This window comes from Labeo rohita, chromosome 22, assembly GCF_022985175.1.
Source record: "Labeo rohita strain BAU-BD-2019 chromosome 22, IGBB_LRoh.1.0, whole genome shotgun sequence".
Classification (NCBI taxonomy): Eukaryota; Metazoa; Chordata; class Actinopteri; order Cypriniformes; family Cyprinidae; genus Labeo; species Labeo rohita.
The window spans coordinates 66,372,812-66,392,951 of NC_066890.1; the positions used below are offsets into that span (position 1 = coordinate 66,372,812).

Consider the following 20,140-nt stretch of genomic DNA (forward strand, 5'->3'; position numbering starts at 1 on the left):
AGTTTGAATGAATGATCTGCATACATTTTTAACATTATAGACAGATATCAATGAATTGTATTGATGTGAAACACATACAACCTATAGCAAATCTAGTGTTTAATGGATGCAGTAACTTATATTATTGAGCCATCATAATTATATGTGTTCTGACAGTGTTTTTTTTCGTGGGACAGATCCGTGCAAGAGCATTGACGCCCCGGGTGATCTGTCATCAGTAAACCTCTCCCATCCGACTGAGAGGAGGAGTGTGTGTGTAGAAACAAGTAACAGTAGAAACAAGGAATAGGAGTAATAACCGCTAGCTTTTTTCATATCAAAGTCTAATGTTCGGCTGTTTCAAAGTTCATAGTTTTACATGGTCGTTTCTTAAGTTACGCGAAAGACGCGTATATGTAAATTGGCGTGCATGTGTAACTGAGTATTAACCGTATCGATCAATTGGACTGATTTAGTGACCAATGGTGTGAGCCGCTCTCTCTGGATATCAACTGATTCAATGCAAACGAGTGTCGGAGGTGATGAAGGATCAAGGTAAACACCATTTCCATTATGAAATAAAACGCATATCTATATTTATTTATTTTACAATGTCATATGTCAAAACTGGGTGATACTACTGTTGACCTGAAGAGCACCCATGCAGCTAACAAAAATGTCCTAACAAGTTTTTGCTAACATTTTCACTTTCAATGTTATGAAATCAACAATTGTAAATGTTCTTTGCACGTTCAAAAGTTTTTAAACCTTGGTTATTGTGAACGTTAGAGAAACATTAAGGCAACATTCCATTTTAACGCTTTGTAAACATTGTGGGAATGATACATTTGAATGTTCTCTGAACGTTCTAAAACAAGTTGTAACATTTAAATACGGTTTAAATATGAAAAAGCAGTCCACAAACTATGTGTAAATAACATTTAAAGAACTTTATCAGTGACAAACATTCTGTTAATGTTAGTGGACAAACTTTTGTTCACAGCTTTGAGAGAACTTTGCCAAAGTTTTAAGAAGATTCCCTGTCAGCTGAATAGATCTGTAACTGCACATTGCCAAAATATTTGGCCTTTTGGATGTTTGAAGAAAATAATCATCTGTTTCGCTAATTAAGTCTTAAAAAAAGCAGGAGAGCTTTATATCTTAGGCCTTTATGCAGACTTAAAATTTGAGTCTGCATTGAAAACTTTGCATTTGAAATTTAAACTCGGAAATATACAGACAAACACTTTCACTGGTGAGACTGTCTGAGTGTTTTTTTGTTGTTGTTTTTTTCTCTCCAAACATAACATGACAGTGTGGAATGCTGGTTCTCTGTTGTTTTGAATTGTAGGTGAAACTTTTCATGCTGGTCTTGTAAAGCTTTGCTTGACGGATTTGGCTTCAGTTAGTTTCTGGCCTCTTTACGTCTTTATTTGGGAGTACCACAGTAAGTGGTTTTCGGTTCTGTATGATTAGACATGTGAGAGTCTGTCATGACAGCTGTGGCCACGGGTAGGACTATACTTTTATTCCCTGTATATTTAGATACTGCAACAGATGTCTCAGTGACCGAGGAGTTCAAAAGTCACTGTGTCTATAAAGATATGATCTTGTAAGCCAGAAGGACAGATGAACAATCACCGGTCACGGGACAGCAGATCGCTCACCTGTCCAGCATGTTGGCAGGTGTTTCCTCAGACCCCATGAGGCCAAATAACAGACTGTCCGCACTGCTTTAGGTCTGTCTCTCTGTAAAGATCCACAACAGGCTGCACAGGCCAGAAATATAGAGATGACAACCCAGACGGGCGAGGAGTGCAGCGGAGCGTGTCGAGTCATAATCCCCATGCTAATGCCAGTTGAATGCGTTCAGAATAACCTTCTGACCAGGCCTGATCCTCATGGCCCTCTTCCTTAGTTGGATTAGGGAAGTTTTCTTTGGTCTTTTCATTGCAAGTTCACGTCAAACCCAGGCCGGCTTCTACAAACGCTTGATTCGCATCAACCTCTTCTCTCCCACAGTACACATGCCCTATATTTCCACATCTCATATAGAGCTCATGATTATGTGTGTTATCTAAATCTCTGTTGTTTGAGTGATAAGTTTGTTATATACAGAACTGGTCAAAAGTTCAGCATAATTTTCTAATGCTTAAAAATAGAAAGTAGAAATAGAAAACTAGAATTATTGTGAACTATTATTACAGTTTACAAGATGTATTTAAACTGTTCAGTCAGTCAATTATAGTTGGTACTCAGTCATTGATAATCATTCTTATGGGTACCAACATCAAAAGCAGTTTTTGCTGCTTAATTGTTTTGTGGAAATCATTCTTTGATGACTAAAAAGAAATCTTTCGTAACATTATGAATGTCTTTACTGTAATTATTAATCAATCTAATGTGCCTTGCTGAACCAAAGTACGTAACACTTTATAATAACTTTCATTAATAAATAATCATTAACCAACATTATGTAATGCTTAATAGATCACTAGTTAATATATATTCAGATACCTAGAAATAATGTGAGATAATGTGCTTGCAAATGATTAATGATTAACAGATCATTATTCATGTAAATGCTTACAAATGTCCTTAAACCTTCAATGATTATGCACTTTTTAAAAAATCTGCAAATTGTTTTGACAGATGGTTTACAATGATTAAAATCTTCATTAATAAATCATTAACACACACTATATAATGCTTAATGAATCATTAGTTAATGCTTACAAATGCAATTACATTTCAGCTCACCTAATACTATATTTTTACATCTACACGTGGTGAAAAAATTTAGTAGTACAAATTTATTAACAAGTTTATTAATAACTATTACCTGTATGAGCAGTCATCTTGATGGCAAAATGTGTCCTAAATGACCTGTATTTACCTTTTTTACACATCTAAAATAATTTATTATGTGTTCATGTTTTTTGCAGTACCCAATCTAAAATTTTAACTATTAATAATTTGTTAATGTTTATAAAAGTTTACTAATCATTTAGTATCTTTATGGTATTTAGTATTTAGTATTTTTGCTTTAACATTTGTGTGAAGCATGGTTAGTTAAAGGGGTCATCGAATGCTTAGTTCACTTTTACATGTTGTTTGAACATTAATGTGTGTTGTCAGTGTATGTACAAATCTACCCTATAATGATAAAAATCCATGCAGTGGTTTTTTAATTAATGTGTAAAAATAATATCCCCTTTTTCAAATCGAGCCATTCTCGTTGTTGCGTCACACCGACAGAGGCCGCTCCCACGATAGTTGATTGACATGAGCATTTTACCTCAGATCAGTTGTAACAGTCCGCCCTCTTTGTTTCGATGCTGGAGCAGGGTTGTAAGTTACCCATACCTACCCATACCACCAAACCTGTCCCTAACCTTACCTGTATCACATTTCAGTAGCAGCAAAAGTGTTATACATTAACAAAAGCTTCATTAACAAAATCATTGTGAAAGTTTAATGACATATTAGTTTACATTAAATAATTATCTGTTAATCATTAAGTAATGTTTAATACAGTTAATAGTAAACATTAACATAAACAGTATCTCATATTGTTAATGATCTGTTAAGTAATGTTTGTTAATGATTTATTAATGAAGGTTATGAAGTGGTTCATAAAAGAATTAATTTTTGTTCATTTTGATCATAATGAGAAATGTTTCTTGAGCAGCAAATCAAAACAGACTGATTTCTAAAGGATCATGTGACACTGAAGACTCCTAAAAATTCAGCTTTGATCACAGGAATAAATTACATTTGAATCAAATAAATGCAACCTCTGTGAGCATAAAAGGCTGCTTTCAAAAACAGTAAAAAGTCATAAAATATTCCAAATTTCTGACTGGTAATGTATGTCTCCGCTGTAAAAAAGGGGATCTGAAATATAACATGATGATAGTGATCTCCATTATTTCCAGTGAAGAATAACTAATAACAATGAACAATGACTTTCCAAGTCTGCATGCAGTCATTACAGATTAACATTTTGTCATATTTATTTACCGTCATGTCATGGCAAACCCAGGCTGATTGCACAGGAAAACATAACTATTTTATGTGGGAGACATTCCATGCATTTGTACAATGTGAATTGTACGAAATGCAATTTTTAGGGGAAAAAAGCAGTACACCTTTAAAAAATAAAGGCTCCAAATTTTCCATTTTCGGTTCCCCAAAGAACCTTTGAGTGAACAGTTCTTAAAAGAACCATTTTGAAGAACATTTTAAAAACCTAAAGAACCTTTTTCACCTATAAAGAACCTTTTCTGCATTTGATGGGCATCCATCAATGATGCCCATAAAGAACCTTTATTTTTAAGGGTGTAAGGTCCACTCTGTCACTAGGATGAAATCGAAATGAGACAAATGAGATTGAACCAATTCATACAAATTAGGCACCAATTCCAAAATCAAGATTGTGTTGTCTAGACCTATGTCACTTCATTTCTTCCATGAGATGCTTCACAAAATATACATACTGCACTTTTCCGTACAACATACAGTCTTAAAAATAAAGGTTCCAAAAATGTGTTTTTGCAGTGATGCCATAAAATAACCATTTTTGGTTCCCCAAACAACCTTTGAGTGAACAGATGTTAAAAGAACCATTTTGAAGAACATTGTAAAAATCTAAAGAACCTTTTTCAACTATAAAGAACCTTTTCTGCATTTGAAAGGTTCCATGGATGTTCAAGGTTCTACACAGAACCATTGATGCCAATACAGAACCATTATTTTTAAAAGTGTAGTTCAAGGGTTAGTTCATCTAAACATTTGTTATAACAGATTCACCCTTATGCCCATCTAAACCTGTACGACTTCTGTTCATCTTTAAAATACAACAGAAGATATGTTTATATTACAAGTTTTCTGAACAGACTTGCTCACTTTATTTGATATTAATAAATAAACACTGATGAACACACATAGATATAGGACACATCAAATATTGTGAACACAAAAGCTCAAACATTATTGCATGACCTGCAAGAACCATGTTTGGTCTTGCATCAAGCATGCACGTGTATCTTCTGATCAGCTGTACTTTTTGCTTTACAAAGCTGAACGTCATGCGGGTTTGAAATGGCAGGGTTGAATAAACACTAACAACATTTTCATTTTTGAGTGAACTATTGCTTTGAGAACTGAAAAGTCCTGATATGAAAGTTCACATGAAAGTGAAAGTTCCCACGTAGAGGTTTGTGAATTCCAGGGTTTTCTCGTTTTGAGAAGAGAAATGCTTCTGTTACGTTCTGGAGAGGAAGTAAGAGTTTGGACAGAATCAGCAGGCAGAAAACTCCCTTTTTTTCCAGCACAGGGAGTAACAGGTCAGGTGTTGTCTGTGCACGCTTACTCAAAGCTCAAACTGTTTATCAGTCTCTATAGAAACAGCGTAACACATAACAGACACGGCCTTTATCAGTAAGACTGAAATGATATCAGAATGTTCCTTCACTGCTTACTTTAAGCAAGGAGATACTGTGAAGATTCACACAGACGACCCTCAACAATGTAGGCCGTAACATACATAAGACATGACCAGCTTCATTAAGTATGCTAAATTTAATCATTAGGCAGTTGACTTCGATGGTCCCAGGATTTATTTTGAAACATTTTTGACTCTGCAAAATCTTTGACTTTGAAATTGCTAGTAAATTTCACAAATACTTACAAAGAAACTGTAAGTAACACATTTTGAAGAAAATAATGTAATAATGATTGTAAAACATAAAACACTTGTAAAACAATAGTTGGTCTGAAGATATTTTAAGAAATTCATCTGAAATGTAGGGCCCTATAAAATCTGTTTTATTTTTTACCACTTGTTTTTTCCATTTTAAATTTTTTGATTTTTGTTTTTCTAGACTCTTTTTTAACGGTTAAATTAAATTGTATTAATCAAAAAGCATGTCTAATTAATTAAAATCATGAAACTTACAATATTTAACAGCAATTTGTCTAGTCTAGCAAAAATTATATTTAAAGGCCCTATGATTTGTTTTTTCCTCAGATTCAGATTTCCATTTTAATGGTTTCATTAAATTGTAGTAATCAAAGCATCTCTAATTAATTGATTTCATTTTATATATATATATATATATATATATATAATTTATTTATTCATTCAGAAATACAGTGTTGTGTCTTTTTCTGCTAGTAGTAAAATATGTTTCTGTCATGGTTTCTTCAAGTTAAACCAAACTTTTATTTTGACCGGCTGCTGTGAAGACCTTTAAGTTTCTGTTTGTATATTATATGACAACAGTTTTTTTCTCAAAATAAATGGTAAAATGCTCATAAAGTGACTCTAGAGGTTATGTTAATATGTTCATGTACTCATATTTTAAGGCAGAGACTGAAAATGTCGGCACCATTCATTCACACGCCCTTACCAAAAAGAAGTATACTTCCAGTTTATTTAAGTAAAGTTCAAGTGTATTTTTAAGTATACTTTATGTAGTAAGTATACAATTATCAGTGTACTAGCAGTATACTTTTAAGTGTACTATTTAATACTCCTTGGGACTAAATTGGCCCACATTCTAGTATGTATACTTTTAAGTATAACAGTAGTAAACTTTGAGTACTGCAAAAGTGTTTGTACTGCAAAAGTGAACTTATAGGTATACTGATAGTTTACTAATGAAATACTGTTTATGCATTTTAGTACACTTTGAAGTACCGTCTCAGTAAACTACTAGTTTAATATAATGCAGGTATACTCAAGTTTTCTTTAAGTGAACTTCACATCATATTTTAAGTATACTACTATGTCCCTATTTAGGTTTTAATTTGTATATATTTTGTTATATGAATATCTGAACATACAAAACATTAAAAGAAAGAACAGGATATCTGCTTGTAAACAAAAACATTTTATTTTAGCTTCATGCATTCATTTTTATAAACACTTAAATGTGGGTAAGTTTCATAAATAAAAATAAAGAAATAAACAACATTTTGAACAAAAAGCTAAAAAAGACATTCATGATAATCAAAACGTACATGGGATCAACACCCCAAAGTTTGACAGTCATTACCTCTTCATGGGTTGATATTTTATTGCATAATGTTACACAGTTTTACATATCTATGGTTTTTATGTTTTTTGACTGATGATTGTGTTAGATTACATGTGGAAGCCTATAGATCAAGTATACTTAAATGTGAATTTAAGTATATTTCTGAGAAGTATATAAAGCACATTTCTGAGAATTACATAAGTAGACTGAAAGTATACTTTCCCATTTTTCGTTTAAAAGAAGTATACCAATAGCACACTTGAATTAACTTCTTTTTCGTAAGGGCAAAAACACGCAGGAACATGCAGGATTCACATTTTTGTGGCTTAATATTCACAGACACTAGACCATATGTTGTTTTGATTTAAGTGTACTGAACAACTTTTGATTTATCCTTTAAAAATTCCAAAACATTACAGTAAATTCCGTTTTTATGACTGGATTCCGCAATTCCGTTCATGTTTTCTGCATCGCAGAAATTATAGGGCCCTTGAAGTGTTTCTTGTCTAAAACTACTTTGTTAAAATCTAAAATTGTGCCTAAAATTTCTAGACCAATGTTTCAAAAGATATAAGCGCCTGACCCTAAAACTGCGACCTGGAATATACAGAGCCATATGTTTTTATAAGCTACCATCGACTCCCAAACAGTTCTTTCAAATATATGGTTGGTTTCTTCTTTATTTACTGATAGCCAGACATGTCGGTCACATTATAGTTCTGAGACAAAAGAATTTCCCTTCACAGTTTTCTGACTGAGGCTGAAAGCAGAACAGATGGAAAGGCCTTGAAACATGGGAAGTGAGTAACTGGGAAATGTCGAGTTATACATTGGAGTCGAGTTACTGAATCAGATTTTCTTACAGCTGTTGAGCGGCTCAGTTTGCACCTCCTGTTCTCACATACTCGCTCTTTTCTTGAACTGAGAGCACCGTGCACTCCCTCGTGCCCTGCGGCGTGTAAAAAGAGCCTGCAAATGCGATTGCCTAATTCGGCCGTGAATCATCAATTATGAAGTTTTGTTAACACTTTGTTTTTCCGTACTTTTGTTGAGGACGGTAAAAGACGATATAGCCAAAAAATGCAGACAAAGTCATTACGATTAAATGTCAGTATTTTTTGTTGTTGTAAAAAAACAGTGGCATATGACTATGAGTTTGTTTATTTGTAACATATATTTGTACTACATTTGTCATTAGTAAGCTGTTGGAGTTTTTCTCATCTGCGTTGGTTTTCTGCACCTGTTGTCCAAACTGAAGTCATCATGCAGACTGCGGCTCAGCTGTGATAAAACGCCTGGCATAAACCAACAGGTGGATTTCTGTTGTATCTGTAACTTCAGCAGTGGAAAGTAAGGGAATCTCTCAGTCGCTTTGTGGTAAAATAGGGTTTTTCTTTATAGCACATGGGCATTTCTAGATTTAGGTCAACTATTGTTGGCGCTTTTCATGCAAAACATTTAACTGGAAAAAGTTGGCACATATTTTGTGAAGTAGAGCTTTTGTCCTGAGTGAGAGATGGTAAACCGAAACTTGACCAATCAGCTGTAAGCAAATGAAGTGGCAAATATCTGCTGTATAAGCCACTCCCCTATGGAGCTTAAAATATGACACTATTTGAATTTGAATTGGTTTGAATGATTGACAAATTTGAATGACTGACAAGTCTCATTTAATAAAATTAACAAAATATTATGTGGCATTTAACATAGTTTTGAATTTGATTTTGTAAACTTGAATATTAAACATTTGAAATTTAACACAGTTACATTTTTAATGGCAGTTTAATAGACGTGTATTTTTAAACAGCAGATTTTTTTTTTTAATTCTTAGACTGCAAAAATCTAGTTTTTAAAAATACAGCTTCAAGTTTTTAAGACAAAGATATTCAGAACATAATATTCAGTTTTGTTAAGTGACTCTTTTCAGTAATTCAATTTTACACAATTAAAATTCTAATAGTTTTGTCATATTTTAAGCTCCATACTGTATTTCCTGCTCCAAATTCAAGACAATACTGCCTGGCTTTTTCTGCTAGTTGTTTTTTATTTTTATAATTAACATCATTAGATAACATTAGATTTTCAGTCTTAATGGGGTTGTGTATATAAAATACATTAATATAAGTCATACGTCTTAATATAAGGCATATGATGTCTTGAGGTACAACAAGTGTAATTTTAGCTGTAAAATATTGTAAAAATGCTAAAGAAAATAAAATGTTAATAGGTTAACAGTAAGTTTCTGTACTGTATACAGGGGAAAAACAAGATCTAAAAGATCTAACCAGATTTTACAGTAAAATGCTGTTAATTTACAGTTTTTAGAAGTAAAATTGAACAAATCAACATATTATTTACAGTCCAAATGGTAAACTTATATTCCAAAAATTCCCTGTGCAAAAAAGTATTTTGTTTAAATAATCATCTTAATTTTAGTTTGTTTTCAGTTATGTATGTTTATAATATATATTAGTTTTTTTATGTATAAAAAGCAGTTGGGGCGCCAGAAAAAAAAATAAAAAAAATAATGGGAAATAACTTTACTGTTAAAATACGTTAAGTTTCCATAGTTGAATATATATATATATATATATATATATATTTGGCAGCAAAAGTATGATGAAATGATGTTATGATACTATTATTCCTGTAAAAATACTATTTAAAAAATATGAAATTACTATAAAAAAATTTCTATGTGAAAAAAATACATTTAAAAAACTGGAATTTTATGGTTATTCATGATTACAGGTTTGTCACGTTTTTTTTTTTTTTTTACATGGAACATGTACATTTATGGTCTGTTACATTTATGGAAAAGCTACATTGATGAACTTTGATATTTAATGTGGCTTTGCCTTTTACCACTTGCATTATTATGGTGGATGTCAGTATGTGTTAAAGGTACAAAACAGATTTTAGTAGCAGTGTGTGTTGTTGAATTTACGGGTTTACATTAAAATTTTCTTCTTTGTAAATTATTTTTATACGGTAAAATGGACAGTTTATTCTGTAAATGTGTTTACAGCTTCCTGTATCTTTTACAAAATTATTCTGGCAACCACAGCTGCCAAAATTATTTTGTAAAAACTACATTTTTTTTTACAGTACAGTCAAATGTCCATCAGTTATGCACTTAAGACTTCACATAACATACTTCACATTATGTTTTATAAATACTTAAAAATCAGACATACTGCTCATTTCACATGATGCTCTTTATATACTGCTGTATGAAGTATAGTAGGGAAGTAGGGCATATTTGTTCACCGAGAGCGTGAAGGCTGCTGTGACATTATGACACTAGAGGATTGTGACTGTACATAAATATTTACACACTCATAGAAAAACTTTTGTATTTAACTTTACTGTATATTGATTTAGTCCCACTGCAAAAGTTTTAAACCTCAAATGTCCATGCATAGCCCCATTTTATTCCATTATAAGCACATTACTGTATTTGTATTTATATGTAATACTGCAATATTTATCCAGGAACATGTATTCTGTAATTTTCCTTCATTTTTTTTTTTTTTTTTTTTTTTGTGGTAATCAACATAACAGTCTAACACAAATGCCATAGACAGCATTTAACAGTCAAAATTGATTTGCAGAAAGAATTTAGGATGTTTGCACCTTTCTATCTGGCAGTCATGAGGTAAAATATACGATTTGAAGAGATTATTTTAGTTAATGTCATATTTGTAAGGGCAGGATGTCTGATGGCTTTCAGGGTGAGGCTCTACAGTCATGATGTCATGGCTAGTCCTGCTTCGCCAGCATGTTAGTCAGTGCACTTCTGTGTGTGTGTGTGTGTGTGTGTGTGATTCCAAGTGCAAACACATCTTTTCACACACACACAGAGAGAGTCATGCACATCATGCACATTACGCAGCCTATACTCATAAGCACATGATGCCAATAAAACTCTCCATGGAAAAGAATTCTAAGAAAACACATAACAAGTCTGAGCCCCAGTCCTGTGTCTTTGTAAATGCGTTGAAATTATTATATAAGCATTAATCACTTTCATTCAGGCCAGTTCAAACACACATTCATGCTTGCAACTAGTGTAAACGGGTCAGATGTGAGATCACAAGGTTAGTGAGTTCCTTGGTTTGGGAAAAATTGACTTGTGAAGAGGAAACAGCTGTTTGTGTGTGTGTGAGTGTTTCCTGTACAGGTAAGGGTGCAGAGATCAGGGAACAGCTTCCTGAACTCCCATTTCTCTGTAATCGCCAGAAACGATTACTGGGTTTTTCTGGACAAGAACTTCCGTTACTTTAAAGTTGCTTTAAAAATGTTATAAAATTAATACCATATAATTTTTTTTTAGAAAATGAAAGGCTTGCTGTGGCAGATATATTTACGTGTTTACTGATTTAAGTCTTGTAAGGAACAACATTTATTTCTACATTAAATTGGGTTAAAGCAGCTCGAGGGCGACTGCTGTGTGTCAGATGATCTGACACTGGATCAGTTTAGTCTGAGGGGAATAAAAGGGCTCATTATGCAGTGGTGATATGAAATGTATAACATTCAATGCTATTTGCTAGACTGCTTGTTTTAAAGTTATTGTGGATGTGCCTCATAGAGACGATAGATGAGTAGATATAGACAGATTTTTGAGCTAGGCTTCATCTCAGGGTAGAATTACTGAACTTGACACCTCAGTGAGATCATAAAAATACTGATTCAACACAGACTAAACATAAACTAGACTAGTGAAGTGACTGGAGGACTCAGGCTGTCATTTTGAAAGGTGAGATTGGATGTTTGCCACTAGATGGCAGTAAATAATCAGAGAATCATCACTGATGTAACCATGAACCAGAATGGCATACTGTCATAATACTTACTACACAACACATACAGACTACATTATTTTTTTATTTTATATGCGGTACACAGTACATTATTATTATTTTTTGTGTATGCATGTACTGATCTAAATTTCATTGCATAATGTGTATGCTCTATCTTATATACTGCTAATAATAAATTATAATTTATTGTTTATATAGCACATCTCACACTCAGTATACTTTTTAAAAGTGAGTGAAAGAATTTGCCTTCAGCAAATATATAAACAAAAGTTATTTATTATAACTTACTCTTCCTTTAAAACAGCAGTAACAATTTACAATAAGATTCATTAGTTAACGTTAGTTAACATGAAATAAGAATAAACAATACTTCTACAACATTTATTAATTATAAATATATATATATATATATATATATATATATATGTGTGTGTGTGTGTGTGTGTGTGTGTGTGTATATAAAAATCATTGCTTGAAAAAACATTAACTGTAACATAACATATAAATATACCGTAAAATAATTAAAAAAAAAAAAAACGTAACTTTCAGCTAGTCGCTATTACATTTATCATTTTTGTTTAGTTTAACTTAATGTACTGCAATGACTAAAACTGAAATAAAATTAAGAACTATATAGACATGTTTATTAAACAATTAAAATGACAATTAAAAAATACAAGAAAACTTACAAAAACTATAACTAAAATTGAAATTGTAACTAAAACTTAAAAAACTAATTTAAAATATTAATAAAAACCTTAATGGTATCTCTGTGATACTGAAATAATACTGCATGGGATAGAATTAAGTCCTTTAATACATTTTTTCTTATTGAATATTCTGTTTCTCTTTTAAATGTTATATTACTGTATAAAAATAGAAATTTTAAAAATTAAATAAGCTAGTGTGTTCCAAAACAATAATAGCATTTTAATTTAGAAGATACATGCATTCTATATAGTCTCTCTTAAAGGAGAAGTCCACTTCCAAAACGAAAGATTCACATATAATGTACTCACCCCCTTGTCAGCCAAGATGTTCATGTCTTTCTTTCTTCAGCCGTAAAGTAATTATGTTTTTTGATGAAAACATTTCAGCATTTTTCTCCATATAATGGACTGATATGGTGCCCCGAGTTTGAACTTCCAAAATGCAGTTTAAATGCGGCTTCAAACGATCACAAATGCGGTTGTAAACGATCCCAGCTGAGGAAGAAGGGTCTTATCTAGCAAAACGATTGGTTATTTTCATAAAAATAATACAATTTAAATACTTTTTAATCTCAAATGCTCGTCTTGTCTCACTATCCCTGAACTGTGTGTATTCTGGTTCAAGACAGTTAGGTTATGTCGAAAAACTCACGAAAAAACTCGTGATCGTTTTTTGATTGGGATTTGAAGCTGCATTTAAACTGCATTTTGGCAGTTCAAAATCGGGGCACCATATCAGTCCATTATATGGAGAAAAATCCTGAAATATTCCCTCAAAAAACAAAATTTCTTTACGACTGAAGAAAGAAAGACATGAACATCTTGGCTGACAAGGGGGTGAGTACATTATATGTGAATCTTTGTTTTGGAAGTGAACTTCTCCTTTAAAGTCCACCAATATGGATCAACAATTTTGATGACATCATTCTGCATTAGATTTTCTCTCCAATTAAAGGATTAGTTCACTTCCACAATGAACATTTACATATAATGTACTCACCCCTTGTCATCCAAGATGTTCATGTCTTTCTTTCTTCAGTCGTAAAGAAATTAAGGTTTTTGAGGAAATCATTCCAGTATTTTTCTCTCCATATAATGAACTATTAATGGCCATTGAGTTGAAGGTCTGAATTGCAGTTTCAGTGCAGTGATCCCAGCCAAGGAATAAGGGTCTTATCTAACTAAACGATTGGTCATTTCCTTAACGAAATAAAAATGTATATACTTTTAACCACAAATGCTCGTCTTGCACTAACTCTGCAATATCTTTTTATGCCTTGTGTAATCATGTTGAAAAAGTCGTGCATGGTCAGTTCTTCTTCTATATATTCTGGTTCAAAAAGGTAGGGCGAAAAACTCATTTTATCCTCCAACTTTAAAAATCGTCCAACATCGTTGTTTTACCTTTTTTAGTATAGGCCAATTGGCTTTCTTTGATGTTCGCTTTGTAAACACTGGGTCGGTATTTTTACCTACGTCACACGTGTGTGATTATGCAGTGTGTGAGGTCGAGCTAGTGCAAGACGAGCATTTGTGGTTAAAAAGCATATACATTTTATTTTTTTAAGAAAATGACCAGTCGTTTCACAAGATAAGATGGGATCGTGTAGAGCCCTATGAAGCTGCATTGACACTGCAGTTTGGACCTTCAACCCGTTGGCCACCATTGAAGTCCACTATATGGATGTTTTCCCTAAAAAACTTTTTCGTCTGAAGAAAGAAAGACATGGGTCTTGGATGACATGGGGTGAGCAAATTATCAGGAAATTTTCATTCTGGAAGTGAACTTTCTGAGTTAGAGGTAAACATGCTTGCAAATGATGTTGACTGTTAAATTACATAATAAAACACAAAAACAAAGGAATAAAGCCCTGTCGGGTGTTTGTAGTCCACGATACTATGACGAAGTTGGTTAGCCTGAACGTCTAAGTTGTGTTACTTTTAACGAAGTCATGAAACTGTTAATGAGTTAGACGCTCATAATTAGCCCTGCTGTGTGTCTTGTCTTAACACAGGAAATCCAATCATGAACATGTATTCAGTACTTCATCCTGTCTGCTTATACAAACCACATCAGCGCCTTTAGTCTGAAACTAACCTTGGCAAGTTTCCATGAGGTGGTCAGTGTGGGTGGATTTGATTACAGTACTGTATTTATAGTAGATCAGTATTGATCAAACCAGGTCTGCTGTGTGTGTGCAGTCTAATGTCTAGAAAGACATTTTGATCCGTGTATTTGCATCTCAGAGTTGTCTTCTTATGTAATGATGTTACGTAAAGTTGTGCTTCTATGCCATGAGAGGCTGTGTGAAATGGTAATCTGTTCAGAGACATGATCGCTTTAGCTTGCACATGATTGAGCTTCCGTTTACGACATTTGATGTGCTCTGTGTATGAACTTTGAAAATGTTTATATGCACTGTGGATAAAAGCCTAAATCTGTTCATCATATAAAGTCCAAGAATAGACATTAAATGAATGGGCAAAAATTAAAGCATTAAAAATTTAAATATTAAAATATCTTCATTTTTGTTCTGAACATGAACTAAAGTTTTATAGGTTTGGAATGACATGAGTGTGAGTAAATGATGACTGAGTTTTCTTTTTTGAGTGGACTATCCCTTAAGTTGATGGATAAATCAATCATAACACCTCTGAATAGTGAGTCAATACACTGAATTTGGTGTATGCTTTACAATTTTCGAAAATTGCTAATAAATTTCACAAACAATTACAAAAAAATAAATGTAAAAATGAAAACGTAGAAAGATTCTAAAAAGAAAATTTCTTCTAAAACATGCCCCAATAATATTATTTATGACCTCAAAAATCATGTTTGTTACAGTGATAAAAAAGAACATATACCAAATATTAATTACTTAAACTTTGACTCTAACAAACAGTGAAGAGCTATAACAGCTATAAATGCTATAAATGACGTATAAATCAACTGAAAGCTGAATAAATAAGCTTTCCGATGATGCGTGGTTTGTTAGGATAGAACAATATTTAATTCCTAATCTGGAATCTGAGGGTGCAAAAAATCAAAATACTAACAAAATCACCTTTAAAGTTGTCCAAATTAAGTTATTAGCAATGCATATTTCTTAGCAATGCATATTACTAATCAAAAATTAAGTTTTGGTATATTTAAGGTTCATGATACATAATCTTTACTTAATATCCTAATGATTTCTGGCATAAAAGAAAAATCGATCATTTTGACCCATACAATGTATTTTTGGCTATTACTACAAATGTACCCGCGCTACTCATGACTAGTTTTGTGGTCCAGGGTCACATATATATGGGATCAGTAAGATTATTAATGGTTTTTAAAGAAGTTTCTTATGCTCAGCAATTTATTTAATCAACAAAATAAAGGGAAAAAAAAATATCACAGGTTTCAAAAAATATTACAGCTTTTCTGAAATGCTAAAACACATTTTTTAAAACCATCACTCATTTTCTCAAAACCTTAAACACAAATCCAAATGTTCAAACTAAATTCACTGAACCCCTGACTCTTCTGGCAAAATCAAACAATCGATTCAAAACCATCTCACCTGTACTCAAAATCAAGCAAACTTTCAAATCATACACATATTAGTCAATACTATACACACTACAGATCATTCATTAGACACTACATAAAAACTGGAGAACACAGTGTCAGGTGTATGTAGTTACAAGAATGTACTGTATATACTGTATATGTACTGTATATATTTATGTGTACTGTATACTGTATATAGTAATTATTTAGCAATAAAAAAATATACATAAGCATGCACACACTCAGAAAACATACACACAATCAAAAGAAATCAGACCTAAGTTTGATGAATATACCAAAAAAGGAAAAATACATTCAGATACATATATATATATATATTTAAGAAAATGTTGCCATATGGCAACAGTGTACCACAATGGAAAATGGCCCAAAATTACTTTTTCTATTAAATTATGATTTACTTTTGAATTCAAATGCACATTTCTTTTAGAAGTTGATGTATCCAGTCTTAATTTCCATCTAAATCTGCCGCACACACATACACACACATAAACACATGCACAAACACACTCATTATTATGTCACTGAAGGCTAACTCATCTTCATTGTCATCACATGGAAGAAGCAACTCGGCACTCTTCCTATTGCCCTTTATGTAAAATATTGTTGTCTGCATGTATTGCAAAGACTAAATAATTTCCTTATTTATACATAAATACACATATACTACAATAAACACTTCGAATTCATAAATAATTCATAAACAATCAAATTATTGATTTTACTATCTATTAAAAAATCCCAGTGGCGAAATACATTACTTCAATTCCACTGTGGTACAGCGTTGCCATATGGGAACATTGATATTTTCTCATTTTACAGAAAAACTGTTAGATAATATTGATTTCTGAATAAAAATATGTAATTTACTAACCAAAGATGATGCAAAAAAATAGAGACGTTCAGAAATTAGGGTTACAGAGCAATTTCTGGAGCACTTCAACCGGTGTCCTCCATGTTGGGGTGACAGTGGAAAAAAAGTGTTTTGAGGAACATATAAATGTCATGTGGCTTAAAAACAACACATCATTGAATACTTTAAGGCCGGCCCTTTTAATTAACATATTGCAATATATTGTATTTTTTTCAGAATAAGAAGGAAATAAGTAAAAAGTAATTGTCGCCAACACCGTTGGTGTATTCCCCAAACTTAGGTATGATTTCTTTCTTAGGTGTGATTACTAAATACTGTGCAGTAATATCATCTTACAGTATAACAGATTGACAGATGCACCCGTGCCTTCTGTGCACTTTGAACTGGCTTATATTTTGTATATTTGAATATTAATTAGAAACAAGTGTGTAGAATTTTGAATTATTGTGTGTACGCGATGTTAGCCGTGTCGCAGTTGTGCTTAACTTTTGCTTTCTTGTTTAAGGTTTGCAAAAAGAGTGATTTATTTGACAAAATGGTTAAGGCTATTGAGAATTTGGTTTAGAGAATGGGGTTTAGTGTTTTAGCAAATGTGAACTGTAAGCAGCACAACTGTTTCTGACATAGAATATATTATATATTATATATTATATAGAATATATAATATATATTATATATTAGAATGATTTCTGAAGAATCATGTGACATTAAAGACTGGAGTAATGATGCTGAAAATTCAGCTTTGCATTACAGAAATAAAGTATATTAAAATACAAAACTGTTATTTTAAATTGTAATAATATTTCACAATATTACATTTTTTTCTGTATTTCTTGATCAAATAAATGCAGCCTTGATGAGCTGAAGATTCCTTTAAAAAACATCACAAATCTTACCGATCCCAAACTTTTGAAAACTGGTGTATTTGCATTTTTAAAAAAAATAATAATGGCCTAATACTACTAATAATAATTTTGTATATTTTTTTAAATATATTTTCTAAATATAAACTACATGCACGAACAAAATATACACATATACATATATATATCTCCTGACGATTACATACACATTTGCGTTTAACTATATTTGCATATAGGCTACTGTAAGTTTGAAAATTTATTTTCTTGCCCCTGAAATACATTTTGGTATATTAGGGTTGAAATTAAATTTATTTTCTCTTTCAAAAATATATTTCATTGAGCTTCACTGGTTACTACATATATTTACCATATATTTAAAATATATTTTTGTCATATGACTTGTAATTTTGCTTATTGCTTAAGAGTAAATGTCTTTTGAATTTTGGTTTCATGTTCTCAGCAACCAATAACTCACCGCATGAATGTTGTTTATCCTTGTTGCGTGGGAATCTTTATTTAACGTATGGATAATATTTTTTTACTGTCTACTAATTGGAAATGCTGTAAACTTTAATGGCAGGTGTAGCTTTGCCATAAGCGCAAATCTCCATCGGCTCACAGGGACTGAACATGAAGATCATTCTGTGTGGCACATCTGTGTGTGAGATGTAGCTCAGCTTGAAAGTCTGGATGAAGTTATCGTGCTGTCACACCAGTAGCTTGAATAAATGAACTCAAGGATCAGTCGGGAGCGGGATAATGTGCCCGTCTCAATGGGAGGCATCTTTAAATGCTGAACAAGTGAGGAGGTAAAGGCCAGAGGGAGGAATGTGAGCCAAAGCTCCTGCCAAAGCAGAAAAACTGCTGTATGTTGGACCTTTCTGCGAAATAATCATAAAAACAGTTTCAGGTTAGTTTTGTAACAGGAGACCGGGAAAACCAAACCCACACTTTATATAGTGTTTGATATCTATCTATCTATCTATGTATTAACTTAGTTCGATTTTCCTTTTTGTGTGCTGGTGCATCTACTCAATAAGTCAGTAAAGACTACTATCATTTTGGACGGTGAAACAGTAAAAATATATTCAGTTTATTCAAAACAGCAGAAAAAAGTATCCACATTTATTGAGTCTTGACAAAAGTCAACAGAATGATTTTTGCATGTGTTTTTATTATGCAAATGAACACAATTTTATGAATTTTGAAGCCTAAATACAACCAGCATATGTAAACGGCTAAACGCAGGCTATAAATCATCCCTTTCTTGATATATCAGTCTGTCATTATTGTTAAAAGCAAATTTTCTGCATAAAATTAGTGTCTATCAGTTTTAAAATGTCACATTTGTGTGCTGCAAGGTCAAATATTTGGCAAACCATGAGCTTAAAAGCTGTTTCTCAGCACCTTGTCACAATAGCCAGCGGCACAAAACACAATGTCTGTCATTACCTGAGGTTCTGGGTCAGAAAAAGTTCATCCAGCCTGTCCCGTCTGCCGCAGAGAGACTGTCTATCTGTTTACAAAACCGCAGTGAATGGAAAAGTCTCCATGCAGGTGAAAAACCCTGTCGTCTTTCAGTTTCTGGACGGTATCGGTTGTCTAATGTGTCTTGCTGAAAAACTAAAGTGATTTTCAATCATTCAGCAGCTCGTCTGTCATGTATTTTACTTATGTGACTTATTGTGGTCACATCTGCAACATTTCACCAAAAATACAGGGCTGTTTTTTGTTGCTGGTAGTGGAGCAATACATTAAACATGCAGAAGTTACTTTCAAACCAAGCAGTTTGCTGTTGATCAGCATAATGAATTACTGTGACTTTCTATTTAGACTCTTTTCAGCTTGTGTTAAACACAGAACTTATTCAAAAACCCATACGAAAAGTCAGTTGACTTCAGGATGATGTAACAAGACGTACAAAAATATGTCATCCCTGCAGTGCTCTGCTGAAATGGCTGGATTTCATTTCACAAGAAACTGAAAATCTGACTTCACCTTTAGACTGCATCTTGGCCTCTGTAAAACACTGAGCTTAATCTGATCTCTCCATCCATCTGATGCTGTTTCTGATGTCTTGATCTTGTTTTCTCCCACCAGGCCGATGTTGCAGAGGAAGGAGTCGTTTTCTCTCCTCTCTACATCAGAGAAGTGGCTCTTCAGCGGGGTGAGTTATGTTGTTGTTGTGGTTCATTCACAGGAAGAGTGCATACACAACAATAAGTGCACTTCCTCTGAGTTTTGACATCAGTTGATTTGCGATGTTCT

At 32.8% G+C, this 20,140-nt stretch overlaps 1 protein-coding gene and 1 long non-coding RNA gene across 2 annotated transcripts in view; one reads left to right on the forward strand and one right to left on the reverse strand.

Moving 5' to 3' along the window:
* Window positions 1-251: 251 nt before the first annotated feature.
* arhgef3 (Rho guanine nucleotide exchange factor (GEF) 3) overlaps window positions 252-20,140 on the forward strand; it is a 68,590-nt gene continuing 48,701 nt past the window's right edge. Inside the window, exons 1-2 of the mRNA XM_051095087.1 lie at window positions 252-534; window positions 19,973-20,039. Coding sequence (XP_050951044.1) covers window positions 500-534; window positions 19,973-20,039 — 102 coding nt within the window. The 5' untranslated portion in view covers window positions 252-499. The remainder of the gene's footprint in view (window positions 535-19,972; window positions 20,040-20,140) is intronic.
* Window positions 17,878-20,038, reverse strand: LOC127153828 (uncharacterized). The gene is made up of 3 exons (XR_007825340.1): window positions 19,871-20,038; window positions 19,325-19,495; window positions 17,878-18,753 (listed from the first exon to the last, which is right to left on the reverse strand). It is a non-coding gene; the product is annotated as an uncharacterized LOC127153828 (long non-coding RNA).